Below are 23,594 nucleotides of genomic sequence, written 5' to 3'. Positions count from 1 at the left end.
TCGTTGTGTGGTCGCTGGAGAGCTGTCACACAGACCGCTCTCTCCAGCGACCAATGATGCCGAGGTTCGCTGGTAACCAGGGTAAACATCGGGTTACTAAGCGCAGGGCCGCGCTTAGTAACCCGATGTTTACCGTGGTTACCAGCGTAAAAGTAAAAACAAACAAACCGTACATGCTCACCATCTGATGTCCTTCAGGTCCCTTGCCGTCTGCTTCCCGCTCTGACTGAGATCCGGCCGTACAGTGAGAGCAGAGCGCAGCGGTGACGTCACTGCTGTGATCTGCTCTCACTTTCCGGCCGGCAGTCAGTCAGAGCGGGAAGCAGACGGCAAGGGACCTGACGGACATCAGATGGTGAGTATGTACGGTTTGTTTTTTTTTCCTTTTACGCTGGTAACCACGGTAAACATCGGGTTACTAAGCGCGGCCCTGTGCTTAGTAACCCGATGTTTACCCTGGTTACCAGCGAACGCATCGCTGGATCGCTGTCACACACCACGATCCAGCGATGACAGCGGGAGATCCAGCGACGAAAGAAAGTTTCAAACGATCTGCTACGACGTACGATTCTCAGCAGGGTCCCTGATCGCTGCTGCGTGTCAGACACTGCGAGATCGTAACTATATCGCTAGAACGTCACGAATCGTGCCGTCGTAGCGATAAAAATGCCACTGTGTGACGGTACCCTAAGTCCACACTTTGCATATTTGGTGCTGATTTTACCGTAGTGTTTCTGCAACTTTATTGCTGAAAAATCCACATATATTACATGTGAATTCTTAGTTGTGGATTTGGCAGAGATTTCACGTTTTGTACAGCAAAAGGTCAAATCTGCACAAAAAATGAACATGCTGTGGACTAAAAAATCTGCATCGCAGGTCAATTTATGAGCAGAAAATATCCGTAATGTGCAGATGAGGTTTGCTGAAATCTCATATACTTCCTTGGACTGTAGTATACTGCAAATTTACCGCATGCAATCTGCACCAAATGTACAATGTGTGAACTTTGCCTAAATGTCTTATGTGACATAACATTCTTTAGTAGATTTAACAATGTGTACTCAATAGTGAATGAAAAAATATTAAAATCCATATAATACCAACTGAGCTAATGCTAATTATTCAAATGAGTAAACATATGTATTGCAGATAAATTAATAAACCTAAATATACTGATTTTTTTTTTTTTTTTTGTAAATATATTTTGTATTAATTACAACGTTAACTAGATTTATCCTTTACATTATTACACCTGTCACGTGCATATTGTGAAGATTTGCTAAGGGAGGTGGGTGATTTTTTTTCTCCAAAATATTGTAATTTAGTAATGTACATTTTTCTAAGGAAATGACGCATAATAATATATTTGGCTTCTTGGAAAGTAGGAGAACATCATTAATTATTGCTTTATATATTAAAGGAGCTGACAATCCATGCCAAGAATCATGAAGGTGAAATTGACACTATGAACAAAACCATTCAGTCACTGAACATTGAATTGCAGATGTAAGTGTATAGATGGCATAGCTCGCCAACAAATGAATGGCAATGCAGAGACCTGCTGTGTATAAGGACACGCTGCCTTGTGTGATACAACAAATTACATGAGATGGATGTGCAATCCCAATATACAATCTTATCCATCTACAGGCAAAGGAGCCAAGAGGAGAAATTGCTCTCAGACTTTAAGGAGATGGAGAAAACAATGGAGAGAATAAAGGAAGATAAGAAGCACTCTGAGGTTGGAGCAAAAAAAACCACATATCTAAACTATTTTACGTTTACATAATAATTAAATTGTAATTTCCTGTGAAGTGTTTCTGACAGTTGTCAGCAGAGGTGTAGCTAGGGATTTGGTTCAGAGGAGACAAAACTTCTGAGTGTGCCCCTAACCAGGTAACCCTAATTACAACTATGGTGGCGCACCCTAATTGTAGGCACAGGAGAACCTTAGCAGATGACCGTGCTGTTACTGAAAAAAAAAATTTCTATATAAAGATCAACACTGATATTACTGCCATATGGTGACATATAGTAGTAGATACCAGTCCTGCAGAACATGTAATAGATTACAGTACAGTTATAGATGGTGACTTACCGCTGACGTTCTTTCTGTTGGAGTCGTTCACTTTTCCCGTCTTTTCCATCTGGCCCAGACCGACATGACAACTTCTCCAGCCAGGACTCTGCTGCACAAATAACAACAAAGACACATTTGACTTCTCATATTTCAGGCACAGTCCACATCTATTCCCAACCTGCACAAACTCCTTATCCTGCTGATACGCCAATGCTGAGCCACTGCTCCCGTATGTGTCCTTATTACTGCATCTACAGTGTGGTACTGTGTGCCATCTAAATGGTAAAACAACCCTCTAGATCTAGGACATAGTAATGCCCCGTGCAAGTGCCCTAGAAAACAGTGCCCACATTTTGCCCCCCTAGAAAGTAATAATGTCCTTTGTGCAGGTACATTCACACTGAAGGCATCAAAACTATGAATTAACACATGTGAAATTATATACTAAGCACAAACCAGATGGATGCATGCCGCTGCAAGATGTTGTGGTAGCCATGCTGGTTCAGTATGCCTTTAATTTTGAATAAATCCCCAACAGTGTCACCAGCAAAGCACCCCCACACCATCATACCTCCTCCTCCATGCTTCACGGTGGGAACCAGGCAGGCAGAGTCCATCCATTCACCTTTTTTGCGTCGCACAAAGACACGGTGGTTGGAACCAAAGATCTCAAATTTGGACTCATCAGACCAAAGCACAGATTTCCAATGGTCTAATGTCCATTCCTTGTGTTCTTTACCCCAAACAAGTCTCTTCTGCTTGTTGCCTGTTCTTAGCAGTGGTTTCCTAGCAGCTATTTTACCATGAAGGCCTGCTGCACAAAGTCTCCTCTTAACAGTTGTTGTAGAGATGTGTCTGCTGCTAGAACTCGGTGTGGCATTGACCTGGTCTCTAATCTGAGCTGCTGTTAACCTGCAATTTCTGAGGCTGGTGACTCGGATAAACTTATCCACAGAAGCAGAGGTGACTCTTTGTCTTCCTTTCCTAGGGCGGTCCTCATGTGAGCCAGTTTCTTTGTAGCGCTTGATGGTTTTGCCTACTGCACTTGGGGACAGTTTCAAAGTTTTCCCAATTTTTGGGACTGACTGACCTTCATTTCTTAACCCCTTCCCGACCCATGACGCCACATAGGCGTCATGAAAACCCGTGCCAATCCGACCCATGACGCCTATGTGGCGTCATGGAATGATCGCGTCCCTGCAGATCGGGTGAAAGGGTTAACTCCGATTTCACCCAATCTGCAGAGACAGGGGGAGTGGTGCTTCAGCCCAGGGGGGGTGGCTTCACCCCCCCGTGGCTACGATCGCTCTGATTGGCTGTTGAAAGTGAAACTGCCAATCAGAGCGATTTGTAATATTTCACCTGAAAAACTGGTGAAATATTACAATCCAGCCATGGCCGATGCTGCAATATCATCGGCCATGGCTGGAAACACTAATGTTACCCCCCCCACCCCACCGATCGCCCCCCCCACCGCTCTGTTATGGGGTCCGGTCCCCTCGGTGCTGTGCTCCGCTGCCCCGTGCTCCTGCCCGCTCCCCCCGTGCTGCTGTGCCCCCCCCTGTGCTCCGACGCCCCCCCCGTGCCCCGATCTCCCCCCCCTTATACTCACCGAGGCTCCCGGTGTCCGTCCGCCTCCACGCTGGGCGCCGCCATCTTCCAAAATGGCGGGCGCATGCTCAGTGCGCCCGCCGAATCTGCCAGTCGGCAGATTCGTTAAAAGTACATTTTTATCGCTGTGACAGGTTCTATCACAGCGATCAAAATAAAAAAAATAATAAATAAACCCCCCCCCCTTTATCACCCCATAGGTAGGGACAATAATAAAATAAAGAAAATATATATATATTTTTTTTCTTTTTCCACTAGGGTTAGGGTTAGAACTAGGGTTAGGGTTACGGGTAGGGTTAGGGTTAGGGGTAGGGTTAGGGTTACAGGTAGGGTTAGGGTTAGGGTTAGGGTTATGGCATGTGCGGATTTGGCTGCGGATCCGCAGCGGATTGGCCGCGGATCAGCAGCAGATTGGCCGCGGATCCGCAGCGGATTGGCCGCGGATCCGCAGCGGATTGGCCGCGGATCCGCAGCGGATTGGCCGCGGATCCGCAGCGGATTGGCCGCGGATCCGCAGCGGATTGGCCGCGGATCCGCAGCGGATTGGCCGCTGTGAATTCGTAGCAGTTTTCCATCAGGTTTACAGTACCATGTACACCTATGGAAAACCAAATCCGCTGTGCCCATGGTGCGGAAAATTCCGTGCAGAAACGCTGCGTTGTATTTTCCGCAGCATGTCAATTCTTTGTGCGGATTCTGCAGCGTTTTACACCTGTTCCTCAATAGGAATCCGCAGGTGAAATCCGCACAAAAAAACACTGGAAATCTGCTGTAAATCCGCAGGTAAAACGCAGTGCCTTTTACCTGCAGATTTTTCAAAAATCGTGCGGAAAAATCTTACACGAATCCGCAACGTGGGCACATACCCTTAGGGTTAGGGTTGGAATTAGGGCTAGGGTTGGAAATAGGGTTAAGAATAGGCTTGTGGTTAGGGTTACGGATAGGGTTAGGGGTGTGTTGGGGTTACAGTTGTGGTTAGGGTTGGGATTAGGGTTAGGATTAGGGTTGGAATTAGGGTTACGGGTGTGTTGGGGTTAGGGTTGGGATTAGGGTTATGGCTACAGTTGGGATTAGGATTAGGGGTGTGTTGGGGTTAGTGTTGAAGTTAGAATTGAGGGGTTTCCACTGTTTAGGCACATCAGGGGCTCTGCAAACGCAACATGGCGCCACCATTGATTCCAGCCAATCTTGCATTCAAAAAGTCAAATGGTGCTCCCTCCCTTCCAAGCCCCGACATGCGCCCAAACAGTGGTTTACCCCCACATTTGGGGTACCAGCGTACTCAGGACAAACTGGGCAACAACTGTTGGGGTCCAATTTCTCCTGTTACCCTTGCAAAAATAAAAAATTACTTGCTAAGACATAATTTTTGAGGAAAGAACAATTATTTTTTATTTTCATGGCTCTGCGTTATAAACTTCTGTGAAGCACTTGGGGGTTGAAAGTGCTCACCACACATCTAGATAAGTTCCTTCGGGGGTCTAGTTTCCAAAATGGGGTCACTTGTGGGGTGTTTCTACTGTTTAGGCACATCAGGGGCTCTGCAAATGCAATGTGACGCCCGCAGACCATTCCATCAAAGTCTGCATTTCAAATGTCACTACTTCCCTTCCGAGCCCTGACGTGTGCCCAAACAGTGGTTTACCCCCACATATGGGGTATCAGCGTACTCACAACAAACTGGGCAACAAATATTGGGGTCCAATTTCTCCTGTTACCCTTGAGAAAATAAAAAATTGCTTGCTAAAACATCTTTTTTGAGGAAAGAAAAATGATTTTTTATTTTCACGGCTCTGCGTTGTAAACTTCTGTGAAGCACTTGGGGGTTGAACGTGCTCACCACACATTTAGATAAGTTCCTTGGGGGTCTAGTTTCCAAAATGGGGTCACTTGTGGGGGGTTTCTACTGTTTAGGCATATCAGGGGCTCTGCAAACGTAACATGATGCCCGCAGACCATTCCATCAAAGTCTGCATTCCAAAACGTCACTACTTCCCTTCCGAGCCCCGGCATGTGCCCAAACAGTGGTTTACCCCCACATATGGGGTATCAGCGTACTCAGGAGAAACTGGACAACAACTTTTGGGGTCCAATTTCTCCAGTTACCCTTGCAAAAATAAAAAATTCTGGGCTAAAAAAATATTTTTGAGGAAAGGAAACACATTTATTATTTTCACGGCTCTGCGTTATAAACTTCTGTGAAGCACTTGGGGGTTCAAAGTGCTCACCACACATCTAGATAAGTTCCCTTGGGGGTCTAGTTTCCAAAATGGAGTCACTTGTGGGGAGTTCCTACTGTTTAGGCACATCAGGGGCTCTGCAAACGCAACCTGACGCCCGCAGAGCATTCCATCAAAGTCTGCATTTCAAAACGTCACTACTTCCCTTCCGAACCCGGACGTGTGCCAAAACAGTGGTTTACCCCCACATATGGGGTATCAGCGTACTGAGGAGAAACTGGACAACAACTTTTGGGGTCCAATTTCTCCTGTTACCTTTGGGAAAATAAAAAATTGTGGGCTAAAAAATCATTTTTGAGAAAAGAAAAATTATTTTTTATTTTCACGGCTCTGCGTTATAAACTTCTGTGAAGCACTTGGGGGTTCAAAGTGCTCACCATACATCTAGATTAGTTCCTTGGGAGGTCTAGTTTCCAAAATGGGGTCACTTGTGCGGGAGCTCCAATGTTTAGGCACACAGGGGCTCTCCAAACGCGACATGGTGTCCGCTAATGATTGGAGCTAATTTTCCATTCAAAAAGCCAAATGGCGTGCCTTCCCTTCCGAGCCCTGCCGTGCGCCCAAACAGTGGTTTACCCCCACATATGGGGTATCATCGTACTCAGGACAAACTGGACAACAACATTTGGGGTCCAATTTCTCCTATTACCCTTGAGAAAATAAAAAATTCTGGGCTAAAAATCATTTTTGAGGAAAGAAAAATTATTTTTTATTTTCACGGCTCTGCGTTATAAACTTCTGTGAAGCACCTGGGGGTTATAAGTGCTCACTATGCATCTAGATAAGTTCCTTTGGGGGTCTAGTTTCCAAAATGGGGTAACTTGTAGGGGAGCTCCAATGTTTAGGCACACAGGGGCTCTCCAAACGCGACATGGTGTCCGCTAACGATTGGAGCTAATTTTCCATTCAAAAAGTCAAATGGCACGCCTCCCCTTCCGAGCCTTGCCGTGCACCCAAACAGTGGTTTACCCCCACATATGAGGTATCAACGTACTCAGGAGAAATTGCCCAACAAATTTTAGGATCCATTTTATCCTGTTGCCCATGTGAAAATGAAAAAATTAAGGCTAAAAGAAATTTTGTGTGAAAAAAAAGTACTTTTTCATTTTTACGGATCAATTTGTGAAGCACCTAAAGTGCTCACTATGCTTCTAGATAAGTTCCTTGGGGGGTCTAGTTTCCAAAATGGGGTCACTTGTGGGAGCGCTCCAATGTTTAGGCACACAGGGGCTCTCCAAACGTGACATGGTGTCTGCTAGCGATGGAGATAATTTTTCATTCAAAAAGTCAAATGGCGCTCCTTCCCTTCCGAGCCTTACCATGTGCCCAAACAGTGGTTTACCCCCACATGTGAGGTATCGGTGTACTCAGGAGAAATTGTCCAACAAATTTTAGGATCCATTTTATCCTGTTGCCTATGTGAAAATGAAAAAATTGAGGCTAAAATAATTTTTTTGTGAAAAAAAAGTACTGTTTCATTTTTACGGATCAATTTGTGAAGCACCTGGGGGTTTAAAGTGCTCACTATGCTTCTAGATAAGTTCCTTGGGGGGTCTAGTTTCCAAAATGGGGTCACTTGTGGGGGAGCTCCAATGTTTAGGCACACGGGGGCTCTCCAAACGCGACATGGTGTCTTCTAAAGATTGGAGCCAATTTTTCATTGAAAAAGTCAAATGGCGCTCCTTCCCTTCCGAGCCCTGCCGTGCGCCCAAACAGTGGTTTACCCCCACATATGAGGTATCAGCGTACTCAGGACAAATTGGACAACAACGTTCGTGGTCCAGTTTCTCCTTTTACCCTTGGGAAAATAAAAAAATTTCGCTAAAAGATCATTTTTGTGACTAAAAAGTTAAATGTTCATTTTTTCCTTCCATGTTGCTTCTGCTGCTGTGAAACACCCGAAGGGTTAATAAACTTCTTGAATGTGGTTTTGAGCACCTTGAGGGGTGCAGTTTTTAGAATGGTGTCACTTTTGGGTATTTTCAGCCATATAGAACCCTCAAACTGACTTCAAATGTGAGGTGGTCCCTAAAAAAAATGGTTTTGTAAATTTTGTTGTAAAAATGAGAAATCACTGGTCAAATTTTAACCCTTATAACTTCCTAGCAAAAAAAATAATTGTTTCCGAAATTGAGCTGATGTAAAGTAGACATGTGGGAAATGTTATTTATTAACTATTTTGTGTCACATAACTCTCTGGTTTAACAGAATAAAAATTCAAAATGTGAAAATTGCAAAATTTTCAAAATTTTTGCCAAATTTCCGTTTTTTTCACAAATAAACTCAGAAATTATCGACCTAAATTTACCACTAACATGAAGCCCAATATGTCACGAAAAAACAATCTCAGAATCGCTAGGATCCGTTGAAGCGTTCCTGAGTTATTACCTCATAAAGGGACACTGGTCAGAATTGCAAAAAACGGCAAGGTCATTAAGGCCAAAATAGGCTGGGTCATGAAGGGGTTAAAGTAATGATGGCCACTCGTTTTTCTTTACTTAGCTGCTTTTATCTTGCCATAATACAAATTCTAACAGTCTATTCAGTAGGACTATCAGCTGTGTATCCACCAGACTTCTGCACAACACAACTGATGGTCCCAACCCCATTTATAAGGCAAGAAATCCCACTTATTAAACCTGACAGGGCACACCTGTGAAGTGAAAACCATTCCCGGTGACTACCTCTTGAAGCTCATCAAGAGAATGGCAAGAGTGTGCAAAGCAGACATCAAAGCAAAAGGTGGCTACTTTGAAGAACCTAGAATATAACACATAATTTCAGTTTTCACACTTTTTTGTTAAGTATATAATTCCACATGCGTTAATTCATAGTTTTGATGCCTTCAGTGTGAATGTACAATTTTCATAGTCATGAAAATACAGAAAAATCTTTAAATCAGAAGGTGTGTCCAAACTTTTGGTCTGTACTGTACACATATATAGCCACACACCTGTATATATCTTACACTGTCTCCTTTATTATGTATGCTGCTGTCCTTTATTATACAGCGCCCTCTCTTGTTATGCACAGCTCCATTCCTTACATATCAGATTATATATAGCCCTGTCTTTATTAAATACCGTCCTCTCTCGTTAGATATATAATGCAATGATGGCTGATGTACCACGGGAAAGCTTCTTTTCTAATGGATTTGCTGATGGATTGGTTGTCTGGTCACCGGCTGCTCCATCAGCAGTCATTTTATATCTAAGAGAGGGGACTATGTAATAAAATTGGGTGCTATAACTAACAAGAATACACTATGTAAGAGACAGTGCTGTACATTACAGCAGAGGAAGCTATATAATAAGGCACTGCACCATATATAACTAGAAAGGATGATGCATAATAAGGGACAGTGTTATACATAATAAAGAATGAAACTATGTAACTAAGGACAGAGCTATAAGTGAGTACAATATATACTAAGGGACTGTGCTATACATAAGTGAATACACTATATACTAAGGGACTGTGTTATACATAATAAATCAGTACACTACTGTATATGCTAAGGGACTGTGCTATACATAATAAGGCTACATTCCTGTATTCGTGTGCAGTATTGGTGTGCGCGCGTTTTACAGACACATTGAGCATGTCCTATGCTGATCCTCAAAATTGGATCAGAACAAAACATTCTCAGATCCGTGATTTTCATGTATGTGTGAATGGACCTATAAAACTCTCCAAGTCCATGTGCCGTCTGATAAAAAATCTGGAAGCACACGGACATTTCACGCAAATGTGAGAATGTAGAATAAGAGATTTTACAGATAATATTATTACACCAAGTCACACAGAACAGATGCAGAATAATATTTACATCCAGGCACTTACCGCTGATGTCTCGTCTGATTAGAGCCACTTTCTCCTGTTTCCTCTCCATCTGGTCAGACCTTCATGTCAACATCTACCAGCCACGTCTCTTTTTGTCACAATGATTATCATTGCAGCCCTGAAAATAATAAGGTCACATATATTGTATACATATTTGTGTATCTCCCCTCAATACAGATATGTACCCCACCATTAAAAATATAAAGTGATAAGGAGCGCTATGCTCCCCATTAACTATAATCTCTGCCGCCCAATAATATAAATTATTCAGTCTGTGACTCTGCTCAATTACCTGTAAGGCTATGTGCACACAGAAAATATTCAAGGTTTTACAGTACAAGAAAAGTGAATGAGATCTCTGAAGTCTCATGCACATGTTGCTTATTTGTTTCCTCACAGATTTGCAGCAAATTCAAATCTGCATAATGTAAATTCTTGCAGCGTATTTCACCTGTACTAATGGGGGAAAATACGTAACAAAAGCATGTAAAAAAACGTTGCCAAAAAATAAATGTGTTTTACTCAGCGTCCTTCCTGCCAACACATTAGGACATGCAGCAGAATTTTCTCCTGTAAATCTTGAATGTGTGCACATAGCCTTAGTCCCTATCCTGTGTCCCCCCCAGTCATTATAAGTTTTTTACAGCATCATAATTAATTTGGGGGTGGGAGAAGACATAATCAGGTACTAAGAATCCTCCGCCACCTCCCAATTCATTACAAGTCCCTGACTGTCTTCTTCCACCTTTCAGTTCATTATAAAGTGACCTATGCACATTATCGCCTCCTCTCCCAAATAAATTTTAAGTCCCTGATAGCATCACAATGAATTGTGAGATGGAGAGAACGCTATCAGAGGCTTGGCATCCTCCTCCACCACCCAATTCATTTTACATCCATATCTTATGCCTTCCTCCCCCTCCTTCTGATCATAAGTCCATTATAAGTCCCCCTTACTCTCATCCCAACCATCCACATCCATCATTATCCTCTCCACCACCCCCATTATTGCTGTCTCCACAACCTTCATCATTGTCCTCTCCAACACCCGAAACATTGTTCTCCCCCACCACTCCCATCATTGTCTTTCCCCCACCACCATCATTGCTCTCTCCACCACCCCCATCATTGCCCCTCCATCATTGCCCTTTCCACCATCTCAATCATTGCCTTCTCCCCACCACCCCATAATTGCCCTTTCCACCGCCTCCTTCATTGCCTTCTCCCCCACCACCTCCATCATTGCCCTCTCCACCACCTCCATCATTGCTCTCTCCACCACCCTATCATTGCCTTCTCCCCCACCACTCCATCATTGCCCTTTCCACCACCTCCATCATTGCCTTCTATCCCACCACCTCCATCATTGCCCTCTCCACCACCCCATCATTGTCCTCTCCACCACCCCATCTATGCCCTCTCCACCTCCCTATCTATGCCCTCTCCATCACCGCCATCATTGCCCTTTCCACCGCCTCCATCATTGACTTCTCCCCCACCACCTCAATCATTGTTCTCCCCCACCACCTCCATCATTGCCCTTTCCACCACCTCTATCATTGACTTCTCCCCCACCACCTCAATCATTGTTCTCCCCCACCACCTCCATCATTGCCCTTTCCACCGCCTCCATCATTGACTTCTCCCCCACCACCTCAATCATTGTTCTCCCCCACCACCTCCATCATTGCCCTTTCCACCACCTCTATCATTTCTTCTCCAGCACCATTGTTCACACCCACCACTCTCATAATTGTCCTCCCCACCACCCCATCATTGTCCTGTCCATCACTTCAATCATTGCCTTCTCTCCCACCACCCCCACCATTGCCCTTTCCACCACCACCACCATCATTGCCTTCTACCCCACCACCACCACATCATTGCCCTTTCCATCACCTCCATCATTTCTTTCTCCCCCCACCACCCCATCGTTGCCTATTCAACCACCTCCATCATTGCCTCCTCCCTCACCACCATCATCATTGCCTTTTCCACCACCTACACACACACACACACACACACACACACACACACACACACACAGCATCACTCATCTCTGTGCACGCTCCGCGGCAGCCGCAGTGCACACACACAGCACCACTCACCTCTATGCACACACACACTCACACACAGCACCACTCACCTCTACGCACAAAAAGACACTCACGTAGTGCACCACTCACCTCTCGGCACGTTTCTCGCAATCGCAGCATCATCGTCGGCAGCTTTCTCTCTGACACAGAAGCGTGCTGAATGATGACGTCATCCAGCCGCACTGCTGTGTCAGATAGGAAGTGTGGGCAGGAAGCAGGACGGATCCCTACAGCGCCGCTCCGCTGCCATTTTCTCCTGTAGGCAGTGGAGCTGCGGGGATCTGTTATGGTTCTCAATGGCAAGAGAACATAGCCCAGCATACATAGGAACTAGCTCTTGGAAGGATGGAAACTTAAACTGACCATGAACTAAACCTGCCGCACAACTAACAGTAGCCGGGTAGCGTAGCCTGCGTTTTATCCCTAGACGCCCAGCGCCGGCCGGAGGACTAACTAATCCTGGCAGAGGAAAATATAGTCCTGGCTCACCTCTAGAGAAATTTCCCCGAAAGGCAGACAGAGGCCCCCACATATATTGGCGGTGATTTAAGATGAAAATGACAAACGTAGTATGAAAATAGGTTTAGCAAAATCGAGGTCCGCTTACTAGATAGCAAGAAGACAGAAAGGGTACTTTCATGGTCAGCTGAAAACCCTATCAATACACCATCCTGAAATTACTTTAAGACTCTAGTATTAACTCATAACATCAGAGTGGCAATTTCAGATCACAAGAGCTTTCCAGACACAGAAACGAAACTGCAGCTGTGAACTGGAACAAAATGCAAAAAACAAACAAGGACCAAAGTCCGACTTAGCTGGAAGTTGTCTGGTAGCAGGAACATGCACAGAAAGGCTTCTGATTACAATGTTGACCGGCATGGAAGTGACAGAGGAGCAAGGTTAAATAGCGACTCCCACATCCTGATGGGAACAGGTGAACAGAGGGGATGATGCACACAAGTTCAATTCCACCAGTGGCCACCGGGGGAGCCCAAAATCCAATTTCACAACAGTACCCCCCCCTCAAGGAGGGGGCACCGAACCCTCACCAGAACCACCAGGGCGATCAGGATGAGCCCTATGAAAGGCACGGACCAGATCGGAGGCATGAACATCAGAGGCAGTCACCCAAGAATTATCCTCCTGACCGTATCCCTTCCATTTGACCAGATACTGGAGTTTCCGTCTGGAAACACGGGAGTCCAAGATTTTTTCCACAACGTACTCCAACTCGCCCTCAACCAACACCGGAGCAGGAGGCTCAACGGAAGGCACAACCGGTACCTCATACCTGCGCAACAATGACCGATGAAAAACATTATGAATAGAAAAAGATGCAGGGAGGTCCAAACGGAAGGACACAGGGTTAAGAATCTCCAATATCTTGTACGGGCCGATGAACCGAGGCTTAAACTTAGGAGAAGAAACCCTCATAGGGACAAAACGAGAAGACAACCACACCAAGTCCCCGACACAAAGCCGAGGACCAACCCGACGCCGGCGGTTGGCAAAAAGCTGAGTCTTCTCCTGGGACAACTTCAAATTGTCCACCACCTGCCCCCAAATCTGATGCAACCTCTCCACCACAGCATCCACTCCAGGACAATCCGAAGATTCCACCTGACCGGAGGAAAATCGAGGATGAAACCCCGAATTACAGAAAAAAGGAGACACCAAGGTGGCAGAGCTGGCCCGATTATTGAGGGCAAACTCCGCTAAAGGCAAAAAAGCAACCCAATCATCCTGATCTGCAGACACAAAACACCTCAAATATGTCTCCAAAGTCTGATTCGTCCGCTCGGTCTGGCCATTAGTCTGAGGATGGAAAGCAGACGAGAAAGACAAATCTATGCCCATCCTAGCACAGAATGCCCGCCAAAATCTAGACACGAATTGGGTTCCTCTGTCAGAAACGATATTCTCCGGAATACCATGCAAACGAACCACATTTTGAAAAAACAGAGGAACCAACTCGGAAGAAGAAGGCAACTTAGGCAGGGGAACCAAATGGACCATCTTAGAGAAACGGTCACACACCACCCAGATGACAGACATCTTCTGAGAAACAGGAAGATCCGAAATAAAATCCATCGAGATGTGCGTCCAAGGCCTCTTCGGGATAGGCAAGGGCAACAACAATCCACTAGCCCGAGAACAACAAGGCTTGGCCCGAGCACAAACGTCACAAGACTGCACAAAGCCTCGTACATCTCGTGACAGGGAAGGCCACCAGAAGGACCTTGCCACCAAATCCCTGGTACCAAAGATTCCAGGATGACCTGCCAACGCAGAAGAATGAACCTCAGAAATGACTTTACTGGTCCAATCATCAGGAACAAACAGTCTACCAGGTGGGCAACGATCAGGTCTATCCGCCTGAAAATCCTGCAAGGCCCGCCGCAGGTCTGGAGAAACGGCAGACAATATCACTCCATCCTTAAGGATACCTGTAGGTTCAGAATTACCAGGGGAGTCAGGCTCAAAACTCCTAGAAAGGGCATCCGCCTTAACATTCTTAGAACCCGGTAGGTATGACACCACAAAATTAAACCGAGAGAAAAACAACGACCAGCGCGCCTGTCTAGGATTCAGGCGTCTGGCGGACTCAAGATAAATTAAATTTTTGTGGTCGGTCAATACCACCACCTGATGTCTAGCCCCCTCAAGCCAATGACGCCACTCCTCAAAAGCCCACTTCATGGCCAAAAGCTCCCGATTCCCAATATCATAATTCCGCTCGGCGGGCGAAAATTTACGAGAAAAAAAAGCACAAGGTTTCATCACGGAGCAGTCGGAACTTCTTTGCGACAAAACCGCCCCAGCTCCGATTTCAGAAGCGTCGACCTCAACCTGAAAAGGAAGAGCAACATCAGGCTGACGCAACACAGGGGCGGAAGAAAAGCGGCGCTTAAGCTCCCGAAAGGCCTCCACAGCAGCAGGGGACCAATCAGCAACATCAGCACCCTTCTTAGTCAAATCAGTCAATGGTTTAACAACATCAGAAAAACCAGCAATAAATCGACGATAAAAGTTAGCAAAGCCCAAAAATTTCTGAAGACTCTTAAGAGAAGAGGGTTGCGTCCAATCACAAATAGCCCGAACCTTGACAGGATCCATCTCGATGGAAGAGGGGGAAAAAATGTATCCCAAGAAGGAAATCTTTTGAACCCCAAAAACGCACTTAGAACCCTTCACACACAAGGAATTAGACCGCAAAACCTGAAAAACCCTCCTGACCTGCTGGACATGAGAGTCCCAGTCATCCGAAAAAATCAGAATATCATCCAGATACACGATCATAAATTTATCCAAATAATCACGGAAAATGTCATGCATAAAGGACTGAAAGACTGAAGGGGCATTTGAAAGGCCAAAAGGCATCACCAAATACTCAAAGTGGCCCTCGGGCGTATTAAATGCGGTTTTCCACTCATCCCCCTGCTTAATTCGCACCAAATTATACGCCCCACGGAGATCTATCTTAGAGAACCACTTGGCCCCCTTTATGCGAGCAAACAAATCAGTCAGCAGTGGCAACGGATATTGATATTTAACCGTGATTTTATTCAAAAGCCGATAATCAATACACGGCCTCAAAGAGCCATCTTTCTTAGACACAAAGAAAAAACCGGCTCCTAAGGGAGATGACGAAGGACGAATATGTCCCTTTTCCAAGGACTCCTTTATATATTCTCGCATAGCAGCATGTTCAGGCACAGACAGATTAAATAAACGACCCTTAGGGTATTTACTACCCGGAATCAAATCTATGGCACAATCGCACTCCCGGTGCGGAGGTAATGAACCAAGCTTAGGTTTTTCAAAAACGTCACGATAGTCAGACAAGAATTCAGGAATCTCAGAGGGAATAGATGACGAAATGGAAACCAAAGGTACGTCCCCATGCATCCCCTTACATCCCCAGCTTAACACAGACATAGCGTTCCAGTCGAGGACTGGGTTATGAGATTGCAGCCATGGCAATCCAAGCACCAACACATCATGTAGATTATACAGCACAAGAAAGCGAATAATCTCCTGATGATCCGGATTAATTCGCATAGTTACTTGTGTCCAGTATTGTGGTTTATTACTAGCCAATGGGGTGGAGTCAATCCCCTTCAGAGGTATAGGAGTTTCAAGAGGCTCTAAATCATACCCACAGCGTTTGGCAAAGGACCAATCCATAAGACTCAAAGCGGCGCCAGAGTCGACATAGGCATCCGCGGTAATAGATGATAAAGAACAAATCAGGGTCACAGATAGAATAAACTTAGACTGAAAAGTGCCAATTGAAACTGACTTATCAAGCTTCTTAGTACGCTTAGAGCATGCTGATATAACATGAGTTGAATCACCACAATAAAAGCACAACCCATTTTTTCGTCTAAAATTCTGCCGTTCGCTTCTGGACAGAATTCTATCACATTGCATATTCTCTGGCGTCTTCTCAGTAGACACCGCCAAATGGTGCACAGGTTTGCGCTCCCGCAGACGTCTATCGATCTGGATAGCCATTGTCATGGACTCATTCAGACCCGCAGGCACAGGGAACCCCACCATAACATCCTTAACGGCATCAGAGAGACCCTCTCTGAAATTCGCCGCCAGGGCGCACTCATTCCACTGAGTAAGCACAGACCACTTACGGAATTTTTGGCAGTATATTTCAACTTCATCTTGCCCCTGAGATAGGGACATCAAGGCTTTTTCCGCCTGAAGCTCTAAATGAGGTTCCTCATAAAGCAACCCCAACGCCAGAAAAAACGCATCCACATTGAGCAACGCAGGATCCCCTGGAGCCAATGCAAAAGCCCAATCTTGAGGGTCGCCCCGGAGCAAGGAAATCACAATCCTGACCTGCTGAGCAGGATCTCCAGCAGAGCGAGATTTCAGGGACAAAAACAACTTGCAATTATTTTTGAAATTTTGAAAGCAAGATCTATTCCCCGAGAAAAATTCAGGCAAAGGAACTCTAGGTTCAGATATAGGAACATGAACAACAAAATCTTGTAAATTTTGAACTTTCGTGGTGAGATTATTCAAACCTGCAGCTAAACTCTGAATATCCATTTTAAACAGGTGAACACAGAGCCATTCCAGGATTAGAAGGAGAGAGAGAGAGGAAGGCTGCAATATAGGCAGACTTGCAAGTGATTCAATTGAAAGCACACTCAGAACTGAAGGGAAAAAAAAAAAAAAAAAAATTTTTCAGCAGACTTCTTTTTTCTCTCCTTTCTCTGCCAATTAATTTAACCCTTTGTGGGCCGGTCAAACTGTTATGGTTCTCAATGGCAAGAGAACATAGCCCAGCATACATAGGAACTAGCTCTTGGAAGGATGGAAACTAAACTGACCATGAACTAAACCTGCCGCACAACTAACAGTAGCCGGGTAGCGTAGCCTGCGTTTTATCCCTAGACGCCCAGCGCCGGCCGGAGGACTAACTAATCCTGGCAGAGGAAAATATAGTCCTGGCTCACCTCTAGAGAAATTTCCCCGAAAGGCAGACAGAGGCCCCCACATATATTGGCGGTGATTTAAGATGAAAATGACAAACGTAGTATGAAAATAGGTTTAGCAAAATCGAGGTCCGCTTACTAGATAGCAAGAAGACAGAAAGGGTACTTTCATGGTCAGCTGAAAACCCTATCAATACACCATCCTGAAATTACTTTAAGACTCTAGTATTAACTCATAACATCAGAGTGGCAATTTCAGATCACAAGAGCTTTCCAGACACAGAAACGAAACTGCAGCTGTGAACTGGAACAAAATGCAAAAAACAAACAAGGACCAAAGTCCGACTTAGCTGGAAGTTGTCTGGTAGCAGGAACATGCACAGAAAGGCTTCTGATTACAATGTTGACCGGCATGGAAGTGACAGAGGAGCAAGGTTAAATAGCGACTCCCACATCCTGATGGGAACAGGTGAACAGAGGGGATGATGCACACAAGTTCAATTCCACCAGTGGCCACCGGGGGAGCCCAAAATCCAATTTCACAACAGGGATCACTCCCTGCCCACCGCACATGAGGGCAACCGGCCAGGGGCCCCTTGGGGCCAGAGAAACAGTCCAGATTGCCCTCCTTATTAGCCCCCCTCCAAGGGCCCCCCTCCACCTTTCGGTCATGGTGCAGCTGCACATGTGGTATGTCCGCCCCGCCTCTGTGTACCCCTTTGACAGTCACAATAACCTGAGTTCCCCTATAACAATAAGTGTCCACTTAAAATGTAATAATGTCCCAAGTCTCCCCGTGTACAGCTCCTCTCTACACAGTATCATGTATAATGCCCCCTCACTGTATAGTACCCCCACACACAGTATACTGACCCCTTATTAGCCCCCAAACTGTTTGATAGCTCCAGCACTCTATGATGGACCCTACACAATTCAAAGACCCCACATTATCTCCCACACTGTATTATGGCCCCCTAAATAGCCTCAATATAGTATAATGCACGCCTCTTCTGTATATTGTATAATACACTCCCCATATGCCTATTTATAGTATAAAGCACCCCCATAAACCTCTATAGTATACTGCACTCCCCATAGGTCTCTATACAGCATAATGCACTCCCAACAGGCAGACTCCATATAGTATAATACACTCCCCATAGGCCTCCATATAGTATAATGCACCTCCCATAGGCAGACTCTATATAGTATGATGCACTCCCCATAGGAAGACTCTATAGTATAATGCACTCCCTATAGGCAGATTATGTATAGTATAAAGCATCCCCATAGGCCTCTACAGTATAAAGCACTCCATAGGCAGACTCTGTATAGTATAATGCGTTCCCCATAAAAGAAAACAAAAACTCACTTCTCTTCCTCGTTCCTCCACTGCTCTGAGCATCCACACATCTCTGGACAGCGGGCGCCAAGTAATGAAGTCATCGCGCCCACTGCCAGTGGTCTGCGTCAGGGACGTTAGGTCAGATGCAGACGGGGAATGGTGGGAGAGTGAGCGTGTCATCCAGCCGACACAGTTGAACTTGCTATGACTGGTGGGGGCCCACTACCGGCACCGGTTTCCCCTCTCCTGCTCAAGGGCCCCATAGCGGCCGGGTGGCAGTGCAGGGAAATCGAATCTCCTGGCTTTGCTGCAGAATTCAACTGCGCGGGTTTGCTGTACACGCCCATACAGTTAACAGTAGCGTATCTCCAGGTGGGCCCCTCATAGCCCAGGGCGACCCCCCCTCTGCCCCCCCTCCCCGGTAGCTACTCTACTAGGTAGCAGTTACCCTAAGGCTAGGTTCACACAAGCGTATAAAAATGTATATAAAATGTTCAAAGTCTCATCCAAAAAGGTGAGACAATTTTTTTCTCACTGGTCATCCATGTGCAGTCCATAGTAATTTTTTTTTCAGCAGCAGTTATTAATAATTTACAAGACCATTTACAGTTTCCTATGTTACAGAATTCCAGTGTATTTGTAAAAATCTGATGCATCCCATTTTTTAAAAAAATTTTTACGCACCCATAGAATTGAATGGGTGAGTCTCATCTGATTTAAGAAAGAAACTAGTGAAAGCTGCAATTTTTTTTTTACACCCTGATTTGGTCAGTGAAAAAAAAATATCACTCATCTGCACTGCCCCTTTGAAAAACATTGGTTTAAGAGCTGTCCATTTTTTCCACAGACAGCACTTGGTGGCAGTATCCACAAACTCTCGGCCACTCTGTGCCATGTTTTAGTTTAAAAAGGTTATTTCCTATTGTCATAGATGGATATTGTAAAAACAAGCACTGTTGCAATTGTCTGCTTGGAGTGAGGTGTCACAACTCAACAGTCGCTCCAGATTCATGAAGTGGCGTGCACCTCTTCATGAATCCGGAGCGTCAGACTCCAGCATGTCCTCGTGATCAATTGTATTGATGATTCTGGCCCTAAGACCTTTCTTATGTTTATACCTTGTTGCCTAGAAAACCGACCACCACTGCTGTCTCTCGTGTAACCAGTGCGCTGACGCTGGCTGGGATTAGGAGATGACAGCGCGCTCCAGCAATCCTGGCCAGCTTCACAGGGGTTACAAGCACAATAGAAAAGAGCTTGTAAGCACATGTTCTGCTGTCATGCAGTGGTGGTTGGTCTCCGTCAAGAACGGCTAAAAATGCCAATAGAGACTGTATCCCCTATACAGCTATGCGCTCAGTTTATATTCTGTTAGTTTCATTCTATAATAAAGCATCATGATATGTTCGCTGTTATTATAAAGGAACCCTTAGAGCTCGCTTATACAAGCGAATAAATGGCAGAACAATGGCAGCATGCTGCGAATGGCTCCAAAATCAGATCGCAAACATCCAAACAAGCCTATGGGTGCGGGTGAAACATCACACTGCACTCGGATGTCCCCCATGCGAGAGGATCGGAGCACAGAGCACTGACACTCGGCTGAGGGTCATTAGCATCTTGCACTGACTGCTATAGACTAGTGTGACTACGGCCTTATTGCTCAATTTAAGATCATCACATCTCGAGGACTTGGGTATTCTGGTAACAATTAAGCTGGGCATATTAGGGTGGCTGGGACCTGTAGTCCTGTCCAGTTTGGCAGTATTGGCATGTGTGCTGTCCAGCTGCAGCAATCAGCTCCCTCCTTCATGCTATTGGGAATCACCACACCTTACCGAAGCTCCCAGCATATTGCTGATAGCTACCAGCCATAGTCTTGGGGTCCCCTGGTTAGGGTCTGTGGTCTCTGTGCCTGTCTAGTATATGTGTTTCCAGTTTTGACCTCGGCTTGTTTATTGGTGTTTCTCCTGCCTGATGAATTCATGTCTTCTTTGGCCCAGTCTCCAGACCATTCTCTTGCCCTGGATCGCTCCTCTGGACAGCAGCCCTTCCGTGGAAGCAATCCAGTGGACCTCATTATAAGATCAGATCCCTGTACAGGGGTTAAAGGGCTCAGGCCGGGGTTCCTCTGGTATTTGCTACACCAAATGGCCTGTGACAAGTGTGCCAGAGATGGCCATTTTGGCCCTATCGCCTCTGACAGATGATAATCAGACTGTGGAAGCCCCTACTACAAGCGGTAGTAATGGCAGACACTATAACAGCATGTAGAAAAAAAAAAAGACTGCGCTTTCTATGCAGTGAATGGTATGTGGGACTCACAGTAGCACTGCGACCACTTCAATCAGGTGATCAGCGGTGGTGCAGGGTGTCCAACATTATCCAGTCTGATATTGATTGCCTATTATAATGGTTATTCTCATTTCTGACACTGTGGCATATCCACAGGATGTATGCACTGAACTCTCTTGGGAACTCCAGTGAGTAAATCGGTATCTGTCTGAGTTAGGAATGCCCCTTTAAGTTACAGTAGAGAATTGTGTAACTGCACAACAAATCCTCTTTGTAGTGCTCAGTTTCCTATTGAATGAATATATATATATATATATATATATATATATATATATATATATATATATATATATATATATACACAGTGGGGCAAAAAAGTATTTAGTCAGTCAGCAATAGTGCAAGTTCCACCACTTAAAAAGATGAGAGGCGTCTGTAATTTACATCATAGGTAGACCTCAACTATGGGAGACAAACTGAGAAAAAAAAATCCAGAAAATCACATTGTCTGTTTTTTTTATCATTTTATTTGCATATTATGGTGGAAAATAAGTATTTGGTCAGAAACAAACAATCAAGATTTCTGGCTCTCACAGACCTGTAACTCCTTCTTTAAGAGTCTCCTCTTTCCTCCACTCATTACCTGTAGTAATGGCTCCTGTTTAAACTTGTTATCAGTATAAAAAGACACCTGAGCACACCCTCAAACAGTCTGACTCCAAACTCCACTATGGTGAAGACCAAAGAGCTGTCAAAGGACACCAGAAACAAAATTGTAGCCCTGCACCAGGCTGGGAAGACTGAATCTGCAATAGCCAACCAGCTTAGAGTGAAGAAATCAACAGTGGGAGCAATAATTAGAAAATGGAAGACATTCAAGACCACTGATAATCTCCCTCGATCTGGGGCTCCACGCAAAATCCCACCCCGTGGGGTCAGAATGATCACAAGAACGGTGAGCAAAAATCCCAGAACCACGCGGGGTGACCTAGTGAATGACCTGCAGAGAGCTGGGACCAATGTAACAAGGCCTACCATAAGTAACACACTACGCCACCATGGACTCAGATCCTGCAGTGCCAGACGTGTCCCACTGCTTAAGCCAGTACATGTCCGGGCCCGTCTGAAGTTTGCTAGAGAGCATTTGGATGATCCAGAGGAGTTTTGGGAGAATGTCCTATGGTCTGATGAAACCAAACTGGAACTGTTTGGTAGAAACACAACTTGTGTTTGGAGGAAAAAGAATACTGAGTTGCATCCATCAAACACCATACCTACTGTAAAGCATGGTGGTGGAAACATCATGCTTTGGGGCTGTTTCTCTGCAAAGGGGCCAGGACGACTGATCCGGGTACATGAAAGAATGAATGGGGCCATGTATCGTGAGATTTTGAGTGCAAACCTCCTTCCATCAGCAAGGGCATTGAAGATGAAACGTGGCTGGGTCTTTCAACATGACAATGATCCAAAGCACACCGCCAGGGCAACGAAGGAGTGGCTTCGTAAGAAGCATTTCAAGGTCCTGGAGTGGCCTAGCCAGTCTCTAGATCTCAACCCTATAGAAAACCTTTGGAGGGAGTTGAAAGTCCGTGTTGCCAAGCGAAAAGCCAAAAACATCACTGCTCTAGAGGAGATCTGCATGGAGGAATTGGCCAAAATACCAACAACAGTGTGTGGCAACCTTGTGAAGACTTACAGAAAACGTTTGACCTCTGTCATTGCCAACAAAGGATATTTTACAAAGTATTGAGATGAAATTTTGTTTCTGACCAAATACTTATTTTCCACCATAATATGCAAATAAAATGATAAAAAAACAGACAATGTGATTTTCTGGATTTTTTTTCTCAGTTTGTCTCCCATAGTTGAGTTCTACCTATGATGTAAATTACAGACGCCTCTCATCTTTTTAAGTGGTGGAACTTGCACTATTGCTGACTGACTAAATACTTTTTTGCCCCACTGTGTATATATATATATATATATATATATATATATATATATATATATATATATATATATATATATATATATATATATTCAATTGTGTGTGGCCCACAGTAAGATTTCTAGTCAGTTCTTATACATTTTGTATATTTTCAGAATCTGCAAATCGACATAAAGATCGCTGAAGAGGAAAAACTAAAGCTAGAGACAGAGCTGAAGCTGTATGTATATGCGGAATATGAGGCTTTCTGTCATTTCTCTCATGTTTGCCAGCGGTGACTGTCTACATATTATTGCTGAGCTTGGTATCACAATTTCTTTAATAGCCAGAAGACATTTCATGGTTATCGTGCCAGGTATCACCATGGCAAAACTTAAATCTTGACATTCATGGAACACTATTTTATAACATTTGTGGACTTATTGATATTTAATCTCCATACATCAAATCTAAAGTCTATAAAGATTAGGTGATAACAAATTGACCTCGCAATTAAATTAAAAGGTTAAATAAAGACTCCTCATCTGATTTATAGTACTGTCCCATTGAAGGCAAACAATTGTACTATCCTTGATGTACCATGTATAATACTGGTATATTTTGTAATACTGAACTTTTTAGGTGGTAGAGGGGCGTCTGCCCCCACAGCCACCAGGGCTCATGTACAA

At 44.8% G+C, this 23,594-nt stretch overlaps 1 protein-coding gene across 4 annotated transcripts in view; it reads left to right on the top strand.

Moving 5' to 3' along the window:
* The window catches only part of CALCOCO2 (calcium binding and coiled-coil domain 2), a 104,040-nt gene that overhangs the window by 37,773 nt on the left and 42,673 nt on the right, over window positions 1-23,594 (top strand). For all 4 annotated transcript variants that reach the window (XM_077252194.1, XM_077252193.1, XM_077252195.1 and 1 more), the window contains exons 6-8: window positions 1,424-1,509; window positions 1,654-1,744; window positions 23,082-23,146. In XM_077252194.1, the coding sequence (XP_077108309.1) occupies window positions 1,424-1,509; window positions 1,654-1,744; window positions 23,082-23,146 (242 nt within the window). The remainder of the gene's footprint in view (window positions 1-1,423; window positions 1,510-1,653; window positions 1,745-23,081; window positions 23,147-23,594) is intronic.

Source organism: Ranitomeya variabilis, chromosome 4 (genome assembly GCF_051348905.1).
Source record: "Ranitomeya variabilis isolate aRanVar5 chromosome 4, aRanVar5.hap1, whole genome shotgun sequence".
Classification (NCBI taxonomy): Eukaryota; Metazoa; Chordata; class Amphibia; order Anura; family Dendrobatidae; genus Ranitomeya; species Ranitomeya variabilis.
This window is presented reverse-complemented; position numbering and strand designations above follow the sequence as displayed.